General features: G+C 40.8%; 1 protein-coding gene across 16 annotated transcripts in view; it reads right to left on the bottom strand.

Moving 5' to 3' along the window:
- Nucleotides 1–16,957, bottom strand: part of fggy (FGGY carbohydrate kinase domain containing) — a 352,624-nt gene that overhangs the window by 72,078 nt on the left and 263,589 nt on the right. For 9 of the 16 annotated variants that reach the window (XR_010019906.1, XM_063064268.1, XM_063064264.1 and 6 more), the window contains exons 12-13: nucleotides 15,260–15,334; nucleotides 12,138–12,258 (exon numbers count right to left, since the gene is read on the bottom strand). Coding sequence is in view for 13 of the 16 variants with exons in the window: in XM_063064268.1 (XP_062920338.1) it covers nucleotides 12,138–12,258; nucleotides 15,260–15,334 (196 nt within the window). In the remaining 3 variants the exon portion in view is untranslated. Of the gene's footprint in view, nucleotides 1–12,133; nucleotides 12,259–15,259; nucleotides 15,335–16,957 lie in introns of all 16 variants that reach the window. The other 7 variants (XR_010019908.1, XR_010019907.1, XM_063064270.1 and 4 more) reach the window with 2 other exon arrangements.

The raw sequence follows: 16,957 nt of genomic DNA, 5'->3' as shown, positions 1-16,957 counted from the left end.
TGTTCCGACATTGGCCTCTGAGACAAATGTTGTGGGCATTTGCACAGATGTAATTTTATTCTGCCTTTCAAAGCATGCATAAGGGCATTGAGTTCATCATGGAGGAAAGAATCACTCCCAATTATGCTGTTTGTTTTTGCCTCAGAGGAAGCAATGGCATGCAAACTCTGCCACAGCTGTTTTGCATCTGATTGTGTCTTTACATTCACATGAAATTGCCTTTTCTTTCTCATGATAGCCTTCCATCGGTTGTACCTGGACTTCTTATAGGGTTCTGACTCATCGGTCTTGAATGCCACCGATCTACACTACAGCAGACTGTGAATCTGCTGGTTAATCCAGGGTTTCTGGTTCAGGAGTACTTGGTATGTACTGAAAGGTGTGCACTCATTGATGCGGTCAGTAGGTGCCATGCCCCACTTGCTCTGCTCAGTTGTACACTTATAATTTTACTCGCTGGAAGAACAAGAACTATCCCATATGTGCACTTTAACAGTCTTTGGGGACAAGTTCTTTGTTTAACTCTGTCTTAATAATAATATAGGTTGCATATCATGATTTTTTGGCCCAACTTCTGCTATTAATTAAGTAACACGAATTGTGCACATTGATGACATGATTACGTGTGCAACATGAAATGGTGAAATGACTGACATTAGGGTGAAATATGTCAGGATATACTGTTCCAAATCCATGATGGAAGAGACTTCATGAAGAAAAAAATTGCCAAATTTGCTTTTTCCTCTATTTGTACATAAAAAAGAAACAATTTTCTCTAAATTCCTTTCCCAATCCCACTGATGAGTACCATTTTTCTCCTCGTTGTAATTTGCTCTGCTCTGTGTTACATCATCTCATTCTTAGTTACACTGTACCCTAACGAGACTTGTTACTTGTGTACCCATCTACGCTCTGTCCGCCAGAGAAAGCAGGATCTCCCAGTGGCCACACATTTTAATTCCACATCCCATTCCCATTCTGACATGTCTATCCATGGCCTCCTCTACTGTAAAGATGAAGCCACACTCAGGTTGGAGGAACAACACCTGATATTCCGTCTGGGTAGCCTCCAACCTGATGGCATGAACATCGACTTCTCTAACTTCCGCTAAGGCCCACCTCCCCCTTGTACCCCATCTGTTACTTATTTTTATGCACACATTCTTTCTCTCACTCTCCTTTTTCTCCCTCTGTCCCTCTGAATATACCTGTTGCCCATCCTCTGGGTCCCCCCCGCCTCCTTGTCTTTCTTCCCGGACCTCCTGTCCCATGATCCTCTCGTATCCCCTTTTGCCTATCACCTGTCCAGCTCTTGGCTCTATCCCTCCTCCTCCTGTCTTCTCCTATCATTTTGGATCTCCCCCTCCCCCTCCAACTTTCAAATCCCTTACTCACTCTTCCTTCAGTTAGTCCTGACGAAGGGTCTCGGCCTGAAACGTCAACTGCACCTCTTCCTACAGATGCTGCCTGGCCTGCTGCGTTCACCAGCAATTTTGATGTGTGTTGCTTGAATTTCCAGCGTCTGCGGTATTCCTGTTGTTAGTTGTGAGAGTCTGTAGGCTTATAGTAGACATCAGTAGATAAGCTGTCTCCAGAGATAGAGACAGAAAGATCAAGGAAGGGGAGGGAGGTGTCGGAAATGGACCAGGTAAACTTGAGGGCAGGGTGAAAGTTGGAGGCAAAGCTGATGAAGTCAACGAGCTCAGCATGCGTGCAGGAAGCAGCGCCAATGCAGTTGTCGATGTAGCGAAGGAGAAGTGGGGGAAATGATACCAGTATAGGCTTGGAACATGGATTGTTCCAGAAAGCCAACAAAAAGGCAGGCATAGCTAGGACTCATATGGGTGCTCACAGCTACACCTTTAGTTCGGAGGAAGTGGGAGGAGCCAAAGGAGAAATTATTAAGAGTGAGGACTAATTCCCCAAGACAGAGCAGAGTGGTGGTAGAGGGGAACTGATTAGGTCTGGAATCCAAAAAGAAGTGGAGAGCTTTGAGACCTTCCTGATAGGGGATGGAGGTATATAGGGACTGGACATCCATGATGAAAATAAAGCGGTGCAGGCCAGGGAACTTAAAAACATTGAAAAATTTCAGAGCGTGAGAAGTGTCACGAACATAGGTGGGAAGGGATTGAACAAGGGGGGATAAAACAGTGTTGAGGTATGCAGAAATGAGTTCGGTGGGGCAGGAGCAAGCTGAAACAATGGTTCTACCTGGACAGGCAGGTTTGTGGATCTTGGGTAGGAGGTAGAAACGGGAAGTGTCGGGTGTGGGAACAATAAGGTTGATAGCAGTGGATGGGAGATCCCCTGAGCGGATAAAGTTGGTGATGGTGTGGGAGACAATGGCCTGGTGCTCCTTAGTGGGGTCATGATCGAGGGGTAAATAAGAGGAGGCATCCACGAGTTGTCGCTGTGCCTCGGCAAGGAAGAGGTCAGTAAACCAGACTAAAACAGCACCCTCCTTGTCGGCGAGTGTTATAGTAAGGTCAGCATTAGTGCAAAGGGAGTGGAGAGCAGAGCGTTCGGAAGGAGTGAGGTTGGAATGGGAAAAAGCTGTGGTGAAGACGAAACGGTTGTTGTCCCGTCGGCAGTTAGCAATAAAGAGATCCAGAGCAGGCAGAAGACCAGAGCAGGGTGTCCATGAAGAGAAGGAGGGCTGAAGACGGGAGAAGGGGTCATCGGTGGGGGTGGGAGAGTCCTTGCCGAAGAAGTAGGCTCAAAGAATGCAGAACTCGCTGAGGTGTGGGTGAAGGGGGACAAAGGTAAGGCCCTTACTGAGGACAGAGCATTCTGCCTCAGACAGTTGAAGGTCGGAGGGGATGGTAAAAACTCGGCAACTCGGCACAGATGAGAAGTGGGATCGGGGGGGAGGAGGGAGGCTGGTGGTGTCAGTGGAGAGGGGAGGGTTGGGGTGAGAGGAAGATGGAGCCCCTGAAGGTCCAAGAGTTGAAGCAGAGTACTTTTCAAGGGAATTCAAAGGCTTATGGCTTTGGCCATTTAAAGCACAGGTGCCAAATTTGCTGTGATTGAATTTGGAGATGATCTCGGGATGAAACACAGAGGAGCACAAGTATGTTTCCGGGAGAAAAAGTGGAGTGAAGCTATAAAGGGATTTGGAAATGAGGAGTACAACCTTTAAACCGATTTAATGTTTAATGAGACAATGATGATTGTTTCAGAACTGGACTGCCTGAGGCAGAGTCATGGAGTCATATAGCACAGAACCAGATCCTTCAGCCTGAATGGTTCATGCTGATCAAGATTTCCATTTAATCTAGACCTATTTGCTCACATTTGCCCTATAGCGATCTAAATCTTTCCTATCCATGCAGCTATCTAAATGGCTTTTAAATATTGTTAATGCAATAGAAGTGTTCCAATAAAGGTTGAACTGAGCATGTAGAGATTACTATGTGGTTTCATGCATGTGTAAGGGGTTTCTTCTTTTATGTTACTGCGAAGGCTAACAAAATGGCTTCTTTGTTATGTTATAATTAAAATGGCTTTTCTGTAATAATAACTGCTGAGACAGTGTTTCTCTCTCTAGCAACTTGTTTGGGTTATAACTACTGATAACGAGAACTGTATTCATTTGCTAATCAATTGGGATAGATGTTATTCTTTCTTGTGTGTCTGTAAGCTTTTGTTCTCAGGCTTTGAGGGGGAAGGCACAATGGGGACATAGAGAGGAGACGCGATGCTGTAAGCTGGCCGACGGCTCGGACCCCGAGCGGGAGTCCGAGGTCCAGGGTCTTCGGCGAGGAGAGGAGACAAGGACAGACTCCTGTGGAGCGTCTGGTCAACCATAGTGGTTGGTCCCAGGCGATTGGAGGCGATCAAATGGTGGAAAGAAGACTCCGTTAATTGAGCTCTAACTGTTGTGCACGAAGTGGTTGAACTTTGATAAGTTCGGTGCCTTTTACTTTCCTTTTGTATTTTATCTCTATTAATTACATAGTTCCAGTAAGATCTATAAAGTGTAATCATTTAATCACATATGGTGTATTGTCTGTTATGTGACGGGGTGGGGTACATCACACAGTATCCACACAAACTTGATTACCCAGTTTGGCGGGGCCAAAGGCTGCTCCCCCTAGACGAAAGTGAGTTGAGCGAGCCTGAGGCTTACCGGGGGGGGGGGGGGGGCTACACATGTTTTTGTGTCAAAGTGACAAGTTTATAAAACATGGAGTCACTTTCAGACCATTGGAGAAGTTTGGGAGTCAGTGAATGGAGTAGGTCCACTGATAATGTCTACAATCAATGTGTCACCAATTTGTGATTGATCTAGACAATTGCATGTGGATGTCAGCCTGAACGTTCTATCCCTGTGGCTTCACCTATCAGCACCTATAGTGCCACAGCCATTCTCTGTAGTGGAGCAGCCTGCAAGGAACAACTAGATTTCGGGGATAGAGCCCAAGATTCCAAGCCGGGCCACCCTGATTGGCTTTTAATGTTCCACTGCCGCCACAGTTCTTTTAAAGTATTTCTAAATGCACATGATAACAAAAAAAAAATTAAAATGGCTGGAAAAGATTTAAATAATCTTAAAAATTCTTAAAAAGTTTAAGTTTTTAAGTTAAGTAAAATAAATTAACATTGAGTAAAATAAATAATTTAAAAAATAGTGTAGCTGCGTTTACTTTTTCCAGTGCATGTCAGTGACCCTATTCAAATGAAACAGTGTATTAGGCCTCTCAACACAGTATTTGGTGCTCCATCCTTGAACTCACTGCTGAGTCTTATGATGTAAAGGGAAGTCAAGTGCACTGATATTTGATTTTCACTGTGGTCTTGACCAATGCAATGCAAATCGAAATCTGGAACATGTTAACCTGAACACTGTAACCAGCAAATTGTTCTCCATGGAACCATCAGCAAGCAATCAGCACAACCCAGTCCATGTAGTTGTACGGAAATTTCCACCATCGAAAAGGTGGTTAATAATTCCTTCGTGTTGCAATGTGCAGGTGATTTCCTGCTGACAGGTCTGCCTATACAGTCAATTGTGTGTGTGTACCAAGTTCTTCACCAGTATATCTCCAGCTGTAACTAGCCCCCTAAGTGTGCACATTTGTATGAGACACCATTTAAAAACTAACTTTAGAGCCCCAAAAACATGCAAAATACTCTGAATTTCTGTATCTAGTGTTCTTAAAAACAAAGGAAACTGTCAGATTTATATAGAAATTCAAAATGTAGATCAATATTAATTTGATCTTCAATTAACTACCTTTAAACAAAATTATTCCTTTAAGTATAAATGTAATCTTGATTAAAAACATATGCTGTTGGAGATCATTCTCAATTATAGTCCACAGTCTAATGATTAATGCTCCCCTGGGGGAAAAAAAATTCTTGCATTTTGTTTAAAATTTATTGTTTTAAAACATTTACCTAATTATAGTTAATTCTCAAGCCTTTACCCATTTTAAGATTCAATTTTCATTCTTTCTTCAGTATTTTAATTTTACTCCTGTTAAAAATTAGCTGCAAGGAACTTTAAAAATTAACTTTGAAAGAAATGAAAATAACTCAAGTGAAAAAACATCCTCCAACACAGCTTAAGGGTATCATTAGCATTTAAAAAACATTTTTTACTGTATATATTACCAGATAACTACCTTGCTTCTCCAAATATACCAGCAGAAATGAATCGCAATTACTATTAGGAATTTTGTTTGTTTGGATAAGAGTTGCACTTAGATAGATAACACTGTAACCGCATCAAAGAGTAGTCTGTTGATGTAGAGAAAAATTGAATCTCCAGATTTGCTCTTTCCTAATCTTTTAAAACAAGATCAGACAGGAGAGTTTTTGGCTTCTGACCTTTGCACTTTGAATTCCAGGTTTGCTTTGTGGGGATTTCCATGTCTCAAAATCAGTTCCTTTGGTCTAAGTTTTGTTTGGATAACTGGAGAATTTTCAGCATTATCAAAACCTCTGGTTTTAACTTAATGCCAAATCATTATTTCTAAACATTTTGTTTTAAAATAAGATTTTTGTTTTTAATTCTACATTCTAATCAAATCAAATCAAGTTTAATTATCATTCAAACCATTCAAACAGCTGAACCAGACAGCGTTCCTCTGGGGCCAGGGTGCAAAACATTCAAAATAGTAAGCAAACATTCAAAATATTGAGCAAAGGAGCATATCCACTCAAAAAATATATATAGTCCAGGACTCTGAGCGACAATATCCATCAATCGATGGTCTAGTGTGCTGGCAGTGCACAGACACATGCAATTCAGCCTGTCATTCCAACTTTGGATTGTAAAGGAACAGTGGATGTTTGCTAAGTTATAAACACTAAAGTGCAGAAATAAAGTACAAAGTCTGTCAAAGAACACTTGTGAAGTTTAGGTGTTTCCTGTAAGTAGTCTCATATAATCAAGCAAATCTTCACTCTTTTTAAGTGATTTTTACTGGATAATAACAATCTTAAAATGGAAAATACAATCTTCTTGTTCTATTAAAACCAAAGATATAGTCACTGCCAAATTGAGGTTTGCAAAACAGTCACTACAGAAAACAAAACACTCAGAGATGTATCAAGCAACAGACGCAAAATGCTGGAGGAGCTCAGCAGGCCAAGCAGCATCTACGGAAAAGTGCTGTTGACATTTCAGGACCAGACGTTTCGAGCCAGACTGAAGGGTCTCGGCCCGAAACATCGACTGTTTACTCTTTTCCATAGGTGTTGCCTGGCCTGTTGAGTTCCTCCAGCACTTTCTGCATGTTGCCTGGATTTCCAACACCTGCAGATTTCCTCTGCTAGAGACATATGAAGTATTAGAAAAGAAAACAAATCTATCAATGCTAGAAGATTGATTTAAAAACAGAAAATATTAGAAATACTCATCATGCCAGGAAGCATTTGTAGGAAGAGAAACTGATGTAGTATATAATGTTAGTTTACCATGAAGTTACTGTCCAGAACTTCAAAATTAGACTAGCTAATTCATAGTGGACTGAGTATTTGACCATTTTCTTACCTCCAAGCTTTGCTATTTGGCTATTCTAATGACTTCCAGGTATCTCTCAGCTTCAATCCTGTACTGACTTCAGATCACCTCATGCTCTGCTCCCAAAATTCCACAATGTCTCAATTCTTTATCATCTTGCATTCACAATCTAAGATTGCTAAGAAAATGAGAAGCAGATGTTGGGTGATGAGGAATTGGATCAGGCCCCACCATGGTATTTTAAGAAGTGAGGAAAAGAACGCGTGTTTGTTGCTAACATTGTAATAGAGAATGCAGAATGCAAGTATTGATGGGGAGAGATATTTGCATCCCTTCTCATTTTAATTTCTTTGAACTTCCTTAAAGCTTATTCATCTTCATGTTATGACAGAAGTCATTGATCTGAAAGGTTCATCCTACCTTTCCCCTTTCAGAAATGTTGCCAGCCGTGCTTCATACAGTGAATTGTAAAAATATTCAGGCCCCAATCCTTTGTTCACATAAATGAGTATTACAGCTAAGGATTTTGATCAACTTAACTGAGAATGTTTTTTATCATGAATCATATGCACCTTTTTTCACAGTGGAGCCCTAAAAACAGGAAAAATTCTAAAGCAAGAAAAACTAAATATTCAAAGGCTGAAATGTCAGCAGTTCAAAAGTATTCATCCTCTTTTGTTCAGTACTTAGTTGAACCACCTCTCACAGCTATTACTAACAGTAGACATTTTGAATTTGAATAAGTCTCTGTTAGCTTTGCACATTGTGATGGTGCAAGGTTTGCCCATTCCTCTTGTAAAACGGCTCAAGCTGTGCCTGGTTGGTTGGGAAGCAGCAGTGGACAACAATCTTGAGGTCTTGCCAAAGATGTTTGATGGGGTTAAGGTCAGGACTCTGACTGGGCTACTCAAGAACATCAATTTTCTTCATTTGAAGCCATTCTTCATTTGGGACCTCTTTTGGGGCAGGTGTGACCTGAACAAAAAGGACGGGTTGCACTTGGATCTCAGGGGGACCAATATCCTGGCAGGTAGGTTAGCTAAGGCTACTGGGGAGAGTTTAAACTAGAATTGTTGGGGGGTGGGAACTGAACTGAAGAGACTGGGGAAGAGGAGGTTGGTTCACAAATACAGAAAGCTTGTAGACAGTGCGAGAGGGAGGATAGGCAGGTGATAGAGAAGGGCCACGCTCAGACCGATGGTTTGAGATGTGTCTATTTTAACGCAAGGAGTCTTGTGAACAAAGCAGATGAGCTTAGAGCATGGATCAGTACTTGGAGATATGATGTACAGATACTTAGATGGCTCAGGGACAGGAATGGTTACTTCAAGTGCTGGGTTTTAGATGTTTCAGAAAGGACAGGGAGGGAGACAAATGAGGTGAGGGCGTGGCACTGTGGATCAGAGATAGTGTCACGGCTGCAGAAAAGATGGACACCATGGAGAGATTGTCTACGGAGTCTCTGTAGGTGGAGGTTAGGAACAGGAAGGGGTCAATAACGTTACTGCGTGTCTTTTCTAGGCCGCCCAATAGTAACAGGGATATCGAGGAGCAGATAAGGAAACAGATCCTGGAAAGGTGTAATAATAACAGAGTTGTTGTGATGGGAGATTTTAATTTCCCAAATATCGATTGGCATAACCCTAGAGCAAGGGGTTTAGATGGGGTGGAGTTTGTTAGGTATGTTCAAGAAGGTTTCTTGATACAATATGTAGATAAACCTACAAGAGGAGAGGCTGTACTTGATTCGGTATTGGGAAATGAACCTGGTCAGTTGTCAGATCTCTCAGTGGGAGAGCATTTTGGAGACAGAGATCATAATTCTATCTCCTTTACAATAGCATTGGAGACAGATAGGCACAGACAAGTTAGAAAAGCATTTAATTGGAGTAAGGGGAATTATGAGGCTATCAGGCAGGAAATTGGAAGCTTAAATTGGAAACTGCTGTTCTCAAGGAAAAGTACAGAAGAAATGTGGCAAATGTTCAGGGGATATTTGTGTGGAGTTCTGCACAGGTATGTTACAATGAGACAGGGAAGTTAAGGTAGGGTACAGCAACCGTGGTGTACAAAGGCTGTAATAAATCTAGTCAAGAAGGAAAGAAAAGCTTACAAGAGGTTCAGAGATTTAGGTAATGTTAGAGATCTAGAAGATTATAAGGCTAATAGGAAGACGCTTAAGAAGGAAATTAGGAGACCAGAAGGGACCATGAGAAATCCTTGGCAGGCAGGATTAAAGAAAACCCCAAGGCATTCTACAAGTATGTGAAGAGCAAGAGGATAAGACGTGAAATAATAGGACCTATTAAGTGTGACAGTGGGAAAGTGTGTATAGAACCGGAGGAAATAGTAGAGGTACTTAATGAATACTTCACTTCAGCATTCACTGTGGAACAGGATCTTCGTGATTGCAGTGATGACTTGCTGCAGACTGAAAAGCTTGAGCATGTAGATATTAAGAAAGAGGATGTGCTGGAGCTTTTGAAAGCATCAAGTTGGATAAGTTACTGGGACCTGATGAGATGTACACAAGGATATTGTGGGAAGCGAGGGAGGAGATTGCCGAGTCTCTGGCAATGATCTTTGCATCATCAATGGGGATGGGAGAGGTTCCAGAGGACTGAAGGGTTGCGGATGTTGTTCCTTTATTCAAGAAAGGGAGTAGAGATAGCCCAGGAAATTATAGACCAGTGAGTCTTACCTCAGTGGTTGGTAAGTTGATGGAGAAGATACTGACAGGCAGGATTTATGAACACTGGAACACGGATCATAAGATTAGAAATAGTCAGCATGGCTTTGTCAAGGGCAGGTTGTGCCTTACAAGTCTGAATGAATTTTTTGAGGATGTGACTAAACACATTGATGAAGGAAGAGCAGTAGATGTAGTGTAAATGGATTTCAGCAAAGCATTTGATAAGGTATCCCATGCAAGGCTTATTGAGAAAGTAAGGAGGCATGGGATCCAAGGGGACATTGCTTTGTGGATCCAGAACTGGGTTGCCCACAGAAGGCAAAGAGTGGCTGTAGACGGGTCATATTCTGCATGGAGGTCGGTCACCAGTGGAGTGCCTCAGGGATCTATTCTGGGACCCTTACTCTTCGTGATTTTTATAAATGACCTGGATGAGGAAGTGGAGGGATGGTTTAGTAAGTTTGCTGATGACACAAATGTTGGAGGTGTTGTGGGTAGTGTGGAGGGCTGTCAGAGGTTACAGCGGGACATTGGTAGGATGCAAAACTGGGCTGAGAAGTGGCAGATGGAGTTCAACCTGGATAAGTGTGAAGTGGTTCATTTTGGTAGGTCAAATATGATGGCAGAATATAGTATTAATGGTAAGACTCTTGGTAGTGTGGAGAATCAGAGGGATCTTGGGGTCTGAGTCCATAGGAGACTCAAAGCAGCTGCGCAGGTTGACTCTGTGGTTAAAAAGGCATAGGGCGTATTGGCCTTCATCAATCGTGGAATTGAATTTAGGAGCTGAAAGGTAATGTTGCAGCTATATAGGACCCTGGTCAGACCCCACTTGGAGTACTATGCTCAGTTCTGGTCACCTCACTACAGGAAGGATGTGGAAACCATAGAAAGGGTGCAGAGGAGATTTACAAGGATGTTACCTGGATTGGGGAACATGCCTTATGAGAATAGGTTGAGTGAACTTGGCCTTTTCTCCTTGGAGCAACGAAGGATGAGAGGTGACATGATAGAGGTGTATAAGATGATGAGAGGCATTGATCGTGTGGATAGTCGGAGGCTTTTTCCGAGGGCTGAAATGGTTTCCACAAGAGGACACAGGTTTAAGGTGCTGGGGAGTTGGTACCGAGTAGAAGTCAGGGGTAAGTTTTTACTCAGAGATTGGTGAATGCATGGAATGGGCTGCCAGCAACGGTGGTGGAGGCGGATACGATAGGGTCTTTTAAGAGACTCCTAGATAGGTACATGGAGCTTAGAAAAATAGAAGGCCGTAGGTAAGCCTAGTAATTTCTAAGGTAGGGACATGTTGGGCATAACTTTGTGGGCCGAAGGGCCTGTATTATGCTGTAGGTTTTCTAAGTTTCTATGGGTCACTCCATGGCTACTCTGGCAGTGTGCTTCGGGCCACCGTCCTGTTAAAAGACAAACCTCCTCCTTAGTTTAAGCTTTCTGTCAGAGGCTAGCAGGTTTTCATCCAGGATCTCATTGTATTGAACAGCAATCACGTACTCATCAAGCCTGACCAGATTTTCAGTCCCTGCTGCTGAAAGGCATCCCTATAGCATGATGCTACTTCAACTATAGGCGATGGTGTTACCTGACTGACGCGCAGTTATAGACTTAAGCCAGACGTAGGTCTAAAAAAAACATATCCTTGCCCATGAAGACTTTGCAAAGCATCACTTAGAAAATACTGCAAGGATGTGGAAGATAGTCATCGTCAGATGAGACTAAGCTGGAACTCTTTAGGCTCAACACTAAGCATGTATGGCGTAGATCTAATACTGCAAGACCCTACAAAGGATTGCAAAAGCTGCTGAGAAGATCACTGGGGTCTCTTTTCCACCAATCCAAAATACTTATCCAGGAGCAGAGCCCTTAGCACTGCCAAGGATCCCTCCCATTGATCCCACAATCTCTTTGACTCACTACCATCAGGCAAGAGGGACCATAGCATTAGGACAAGGACTGTTAGGAAGGGAATCAGCTTGTTCTCCCGGGCCCTAAGACTACTGAACTCCCTGCCACTATCCAGGTGTCATCATGTATGAAGAGCCAGTAGCGTTATATTGTTTACTTTTTAACTTGTGTTGTAAATGCACCTTATGCTAAATGTCAATCTTCTTGAACATATTTTACTATTTGCAGTTTATTTGTGGTGTTATTACTTTATGCTGTGTGTAAATTAGATATACTGTGCTTTCCACCTAGGTCCACAGGAACACTGTTTTGCTTGGTGTAATACATGTATACAGTTCCATATCAAATAAACTTGAACTTGATTATGTAGCTCTTGCATATGTCTTAGTGATTCAGTGAAGCTTACTTCTTTATCTTCAGGTCATCATGCTTTTCCTCCATTAGTTAATCGGTGAAATAGTTACGACCTTTGCTTTGTTTAGAAATAAATAAACCTTCTAAATTGTCGACTTTCTCATTTATTGTCCTTTTACCCTCTCCCAACTTACCAACCTGAGATATCTGAATGCATTTGGACAAACAGGAGATTCTTGCTCAATCCACCACACATAAAGAGGGTATTGATTTGATGTCCCGCATTCTGCATTGTTTCCAATATGTGGCGGGTTCCTAGCTGGAGAAAAGAAAATACAATGATCAATTTAAATACAGGTGCTATCAAAGCATTACTCTTGATGCCTGATTATTTCACTTTTACTGGGGCTGCTTGATGCCACAGTGGGCCAGATGGTGCCTTGATGTCAAATGTACTCATTCATCATTCACTTCATTGGGTCCATATGTGGACCATGGTTGGTGAGGTCTGGTGCAATGCAGTTGATCCTAAGTCAAAGTGAAAGTAAATTTATTATCAAAGTACATACAGATTATGGTATGATACCTTGAGATTAATTTTCTTGCAGATGTTTACAGGAAAATAAAGAAATACAGTGTGAAAAAATACGTAACCAAAGAATAGCAAACAACCAATGTGAAAAAGTCAAACTATGCAAATAACAAATAAAAAATACTAAGAACATGTTTTAGGTTGTGGACTTAGTTCAGAGTTGTGGTGAGTGAAGTTATAAATACTGATTCAGGAGCCTGATGATTGCAGAGTCGTAGCCATTACTGAACCTTGTGCTGTGGGATCTAAGGCTCCTGTACCTTCTGCCCAAATGTAGTAGCAAGATGGTCATCGATGTTACTGGCTTGATTGGATTTATCCTGGTCATTGTACAGAACAAACCTGAGCAATTTTCCAAAATGTTACGTAGATGCCAGTGTTTTAAGTTTACTGGAATAGCTTGGCTAGAGGTCACAGCAAGTTCGGGAGTACAGGTCTTTAGTACTACAGCTGGGATGTTAAATAGGTTCTGTGGACTTTATTTTACACACAAATTCTCAGCCCTTTTATTGGTGTCATATAGAACATACTGAATTGGCTTTAGACAGATCTATGAAGGTGGGGACCTTAGGTGAATTTGGGATGTATTATCTATTCAGCAACTAAGATTGTGAATGTTTCATATCACAGAAAGGATAGTAGGGTAAACTGGGAGGACAGTCAGATTATTTTGTGCAAAAACTGTCAGCTTCTATTGAGGTGAATTAATTTGATATGCTGGACAAGAGTTAGATCACTCCGGGTAAGACTTTGGTATAAAAGGATGTTCTTAATTTTCCACTAATAGACAATTTGTAATGAATGAATTGAGCAAGGCTAAATGTAATTAAATTGTTATGTATTGTTATGCAATGTTAACACATTTCCACTTCAAAAACATTGTGTATATTTTCTCTACGTGGGTAAGTGTGGGTGAGACAACTAAAAAAAAGTTTCACATTTGCTTGGACTACACTCTATATGGTATACAATTTATTGTTCTGCTTTCCAAAGCTCTGTTCACTTTCTCCAAATCAGAGATATCTAACATTAAAAATGAAAATATTTAGAAGCATAATACATGGTTGCTAATTAAATAAAAACTTAAATACACAATAAAAGAATGAAAACTATTCAAAACGTTAACCTCAACTTGCCTTTCAAATGAAGGCCGATGACCTGTTAAGAAAAGAGCAACCATCATTGACTATTCTGCCCCTCATACCTGCACGCACTTCAATAAGATCTTGATTCATCTTCCGCCTCAATGCCACATTTCTGTACAAATCCCGTATCTCGTTTCCCTCATTATTTAAAAATCCATAATTTTCTGTTCTGAATATACTAAGTGACTGAATCTCCACAGACGTCATGTGCAGTGAATTTCCAAGATACACTATTTTCTCTGAAGACATTTTTTTTTCTCAACTCAGTTCGCGTTATTTTCAGGCTGTAGCCCCTAATACTAGACAACCAAGTAATGAGAAACATTATTTCTGCACCCATCCTGTCAAGCCACATTAGAATTCTATCTCTTTCACTGAGAAATGGCAGCAATGGCTGACATGAGATCGTAGACCAGATATGGAATGTGTCCAAGTGGAGTCACTTCATACTCTTAGTCCAGATGAAAGGTCTCGTCCCAAAATACAGATGTCTATTTTCCTCTATGGAAGCTGTGTTCTTCCAGGAATTTTGTTTTTTTTTTGCGAGAAGGGTGTCCAGCTCCTCAGCTCAGCAACTAATGGAAGCACAGTGAACTCAGGGGGAAGAGCAAGGGTTCAGATGCATATGCATTTGGCCTCCACTGCATTCGCCACATCCACAGTCTATCTCTATGTTATTGCTGGCACATTCTGACTCACTGCAAGCAACGGGTCTGCGTAAGTCTCAGAAGCAAGGGGTTAAAAGTCACAGTTTACCGGTGGAAACTCCACACTTTAGCTTATTTAGTTTTATTTTAATATTTTTGAAAACTATAAATGCAAAAACCCTGGGTTTTTGAGATGCTATTGTTAAATGAACAATGTCAGAATCCACACTGATGAGACCAGGATGGTGTAATAATTATAATTAGTATCAGTGAAGAAAGTTAGAATTCCACTAATTTTAAGAAAAATCAAATCTTTATTTAGTCTTATCTCCAATTACCACTTAGGCATGAACTACTATTGAAGTTCAACAGGCATAATTTAGTGCAAACATAATTTAGAACTGATATCAGAAAATTCTTCCCAAAGGATTCATCAATAAATCCAGAGTAATGGCATTAATATTTTGGAAACATCCAAGAAGCAGTGTCTGTTTCCATGTAGTGAACTAGGATGGACCAATAAGTTTTCTCATTTTTAGTTATCTTGTGATCTAAATGGGCTTAAAGCTTTTGTAATCTGACTTTCTGGTATTGTTAATTGCTCCAAGAAATGGATATGTGTTACAAAATTTCCTTATAAGTATTTTAAAATTACTTATACTGCCCAATTTCTTCAGGTTTTTAAACTACAGTGATGTAGCGCAAACTAGAAGTAAATACCAAAGTGGAGATGTCATATAAAGATAAATCTGGCAGAAACTTCTGAGCAGGCATTTAGTGAATTTGGGTACCTGTGGTCTGATTTTTGGCAATTAATTCTGTTACTCTATGATCACTATTTAAAAAATGAAGATAATGTACTACTATTAAGAAAATGTCATTACTCAGTGGAAGTTCATACATTAGTTCAAAATATAGAAAAATGTAAAACCTTACTGCTATTGCTTGAATTGTTGCTAAGTACAGCTTTGCAAGATCATCAATACTGTTGGACAGTGCTAATCCGGTTATCTGTCGATGAAAGGGAGAAGTGCCACTTAGTTCAAAAGTACAATTGCTACCTTTTAAAATTCATTTTGGGTTCAATTCAATTAGGAAACAATGATCTTAAAAAAAGCCTCGTGGAGGGCATTGCTACTCCTTAATAATCAACATGAAATTAACCCCAAAAGCTTACAACTGGAAAAGCTTGGGTAGAAAGGATAGAGGTTGAATATTGCATTCAATATAAAGTAAAATTCTGATAATCTTGCACTCTCAGCATTCTTGTGATGCTGAACCAGAAGATTCTCTGGACAATTGATTATTGACCTATTAATATATCAACACACTTTTTATATTGATTCATAGGTGATAGAGTTATGCAGCACAAAAATAGGTGACCAATTATCGACACTAACCTTATTTGTCTGTATTTGGCCCATATCCCTCTAAATGCTGTAACTGGACTCACCTCTACCAGTTCCTCTGACAGTTCATTCCATACACCCCCATCACTGATGTGAAAAACTTGCCCTCAGGTCCTTTCAAAATTTTCCCCTTTCATGTTAAAGCTATGCCTTCTACTTTTAAACTCCTCTACCATTTTTCCTAGCTATCTCTTTCATAATCTTAATACCTTTGTAAAATCAGCTGTTAATCTCGTTCGCTCCAGGGAAAACCATCCTGTCCTATCCAATCTCTACTCTAACTTAGGTCTCCGGTCTTGGACAATGTCTCCCATCCACTACATAAAGTACTGGTTGGGCACAGGAGTACATTCAGCCAGAGACTCATTCCACTGACATGCAACACTGAGCGTCATAGGAAGCCATTCCTGCCTGTGGCCATCAAATTTTACAACTCCTCCCTGGGAGGGTCAGACACCCTGAGCCAATAGGCTGGTCCTGGACTTATTTCCTGGCATAATTTACATATTACTATTTAATTATTTATGGTTTTATATTGCTATATTTATACTCTATTCTTGGTTGGTGCAACTGTAACGAAAACCAATTTCCCTAGGGATCAATAAAGTATGACTACATTCCTGTAAACCTTTCTTGCATATTCTCTAATTTAATCACATCCTCCCTGAAGTGTGGTAACCAGAACTGTGTGCAATACTCTATTTGTCATCTCACCAATGTTTTGTACAACAGTAACATGACATCCCACCTCTCATACTCAGTGCTCCAACAGAAGAAGGGAAACGTATGACAGTAAGACATAGGAGCAAAGTTAGGCCATTTGATCCATCAAGTCTGCTCTGCTATTTGATCGTGGCTAACTTATTTTCCCTATCAACACTCTCTTGCCTTCTTCTGTAACTTTTGATACCCTTACTAATCAAGAACCTATCAACCTCCATTTTAAATATACCCAATCATTTGGCTCCACAGCAATCTGTGGTAATGAATTTTACAAATTTATCATCCTCTGGCCTCAAGAAATTCCTCCACATCTGGTTTCAAAAGGGATGTCTCTCTATTCTGAGTCTGTGACCCCAGGTCCCAGACTCTCGCAATATTGAAAACGTCTTCTCCATGTTCACGCAATGCAGGCTTCAATGAGATCCACCTTCATTATTCTAAACTTCAGCAAGTACATACCAGAGCCATCAAACACTCTTCAAACATTAACCCTTTCATTCCT

The sequence above is a fragment of the Mobula hypostoma genome, chromosome 12 (genome assembly GCF_963921235.1).
Source record: "Mobula hypostoma chromosome 12, sMobHyp1.1, whole genome shotgun sequence".
NCBI lineage: Eukaryota > Metazoa > Chordata > Chondrichthyes > Myliobatiformes > Myliobatidae > Mobula > Mobula hypostoma.
Note: the sequence above shows the minus strand (reverse complement) of the source record. Positions and strands in the feature narration are given on the sequence as shown.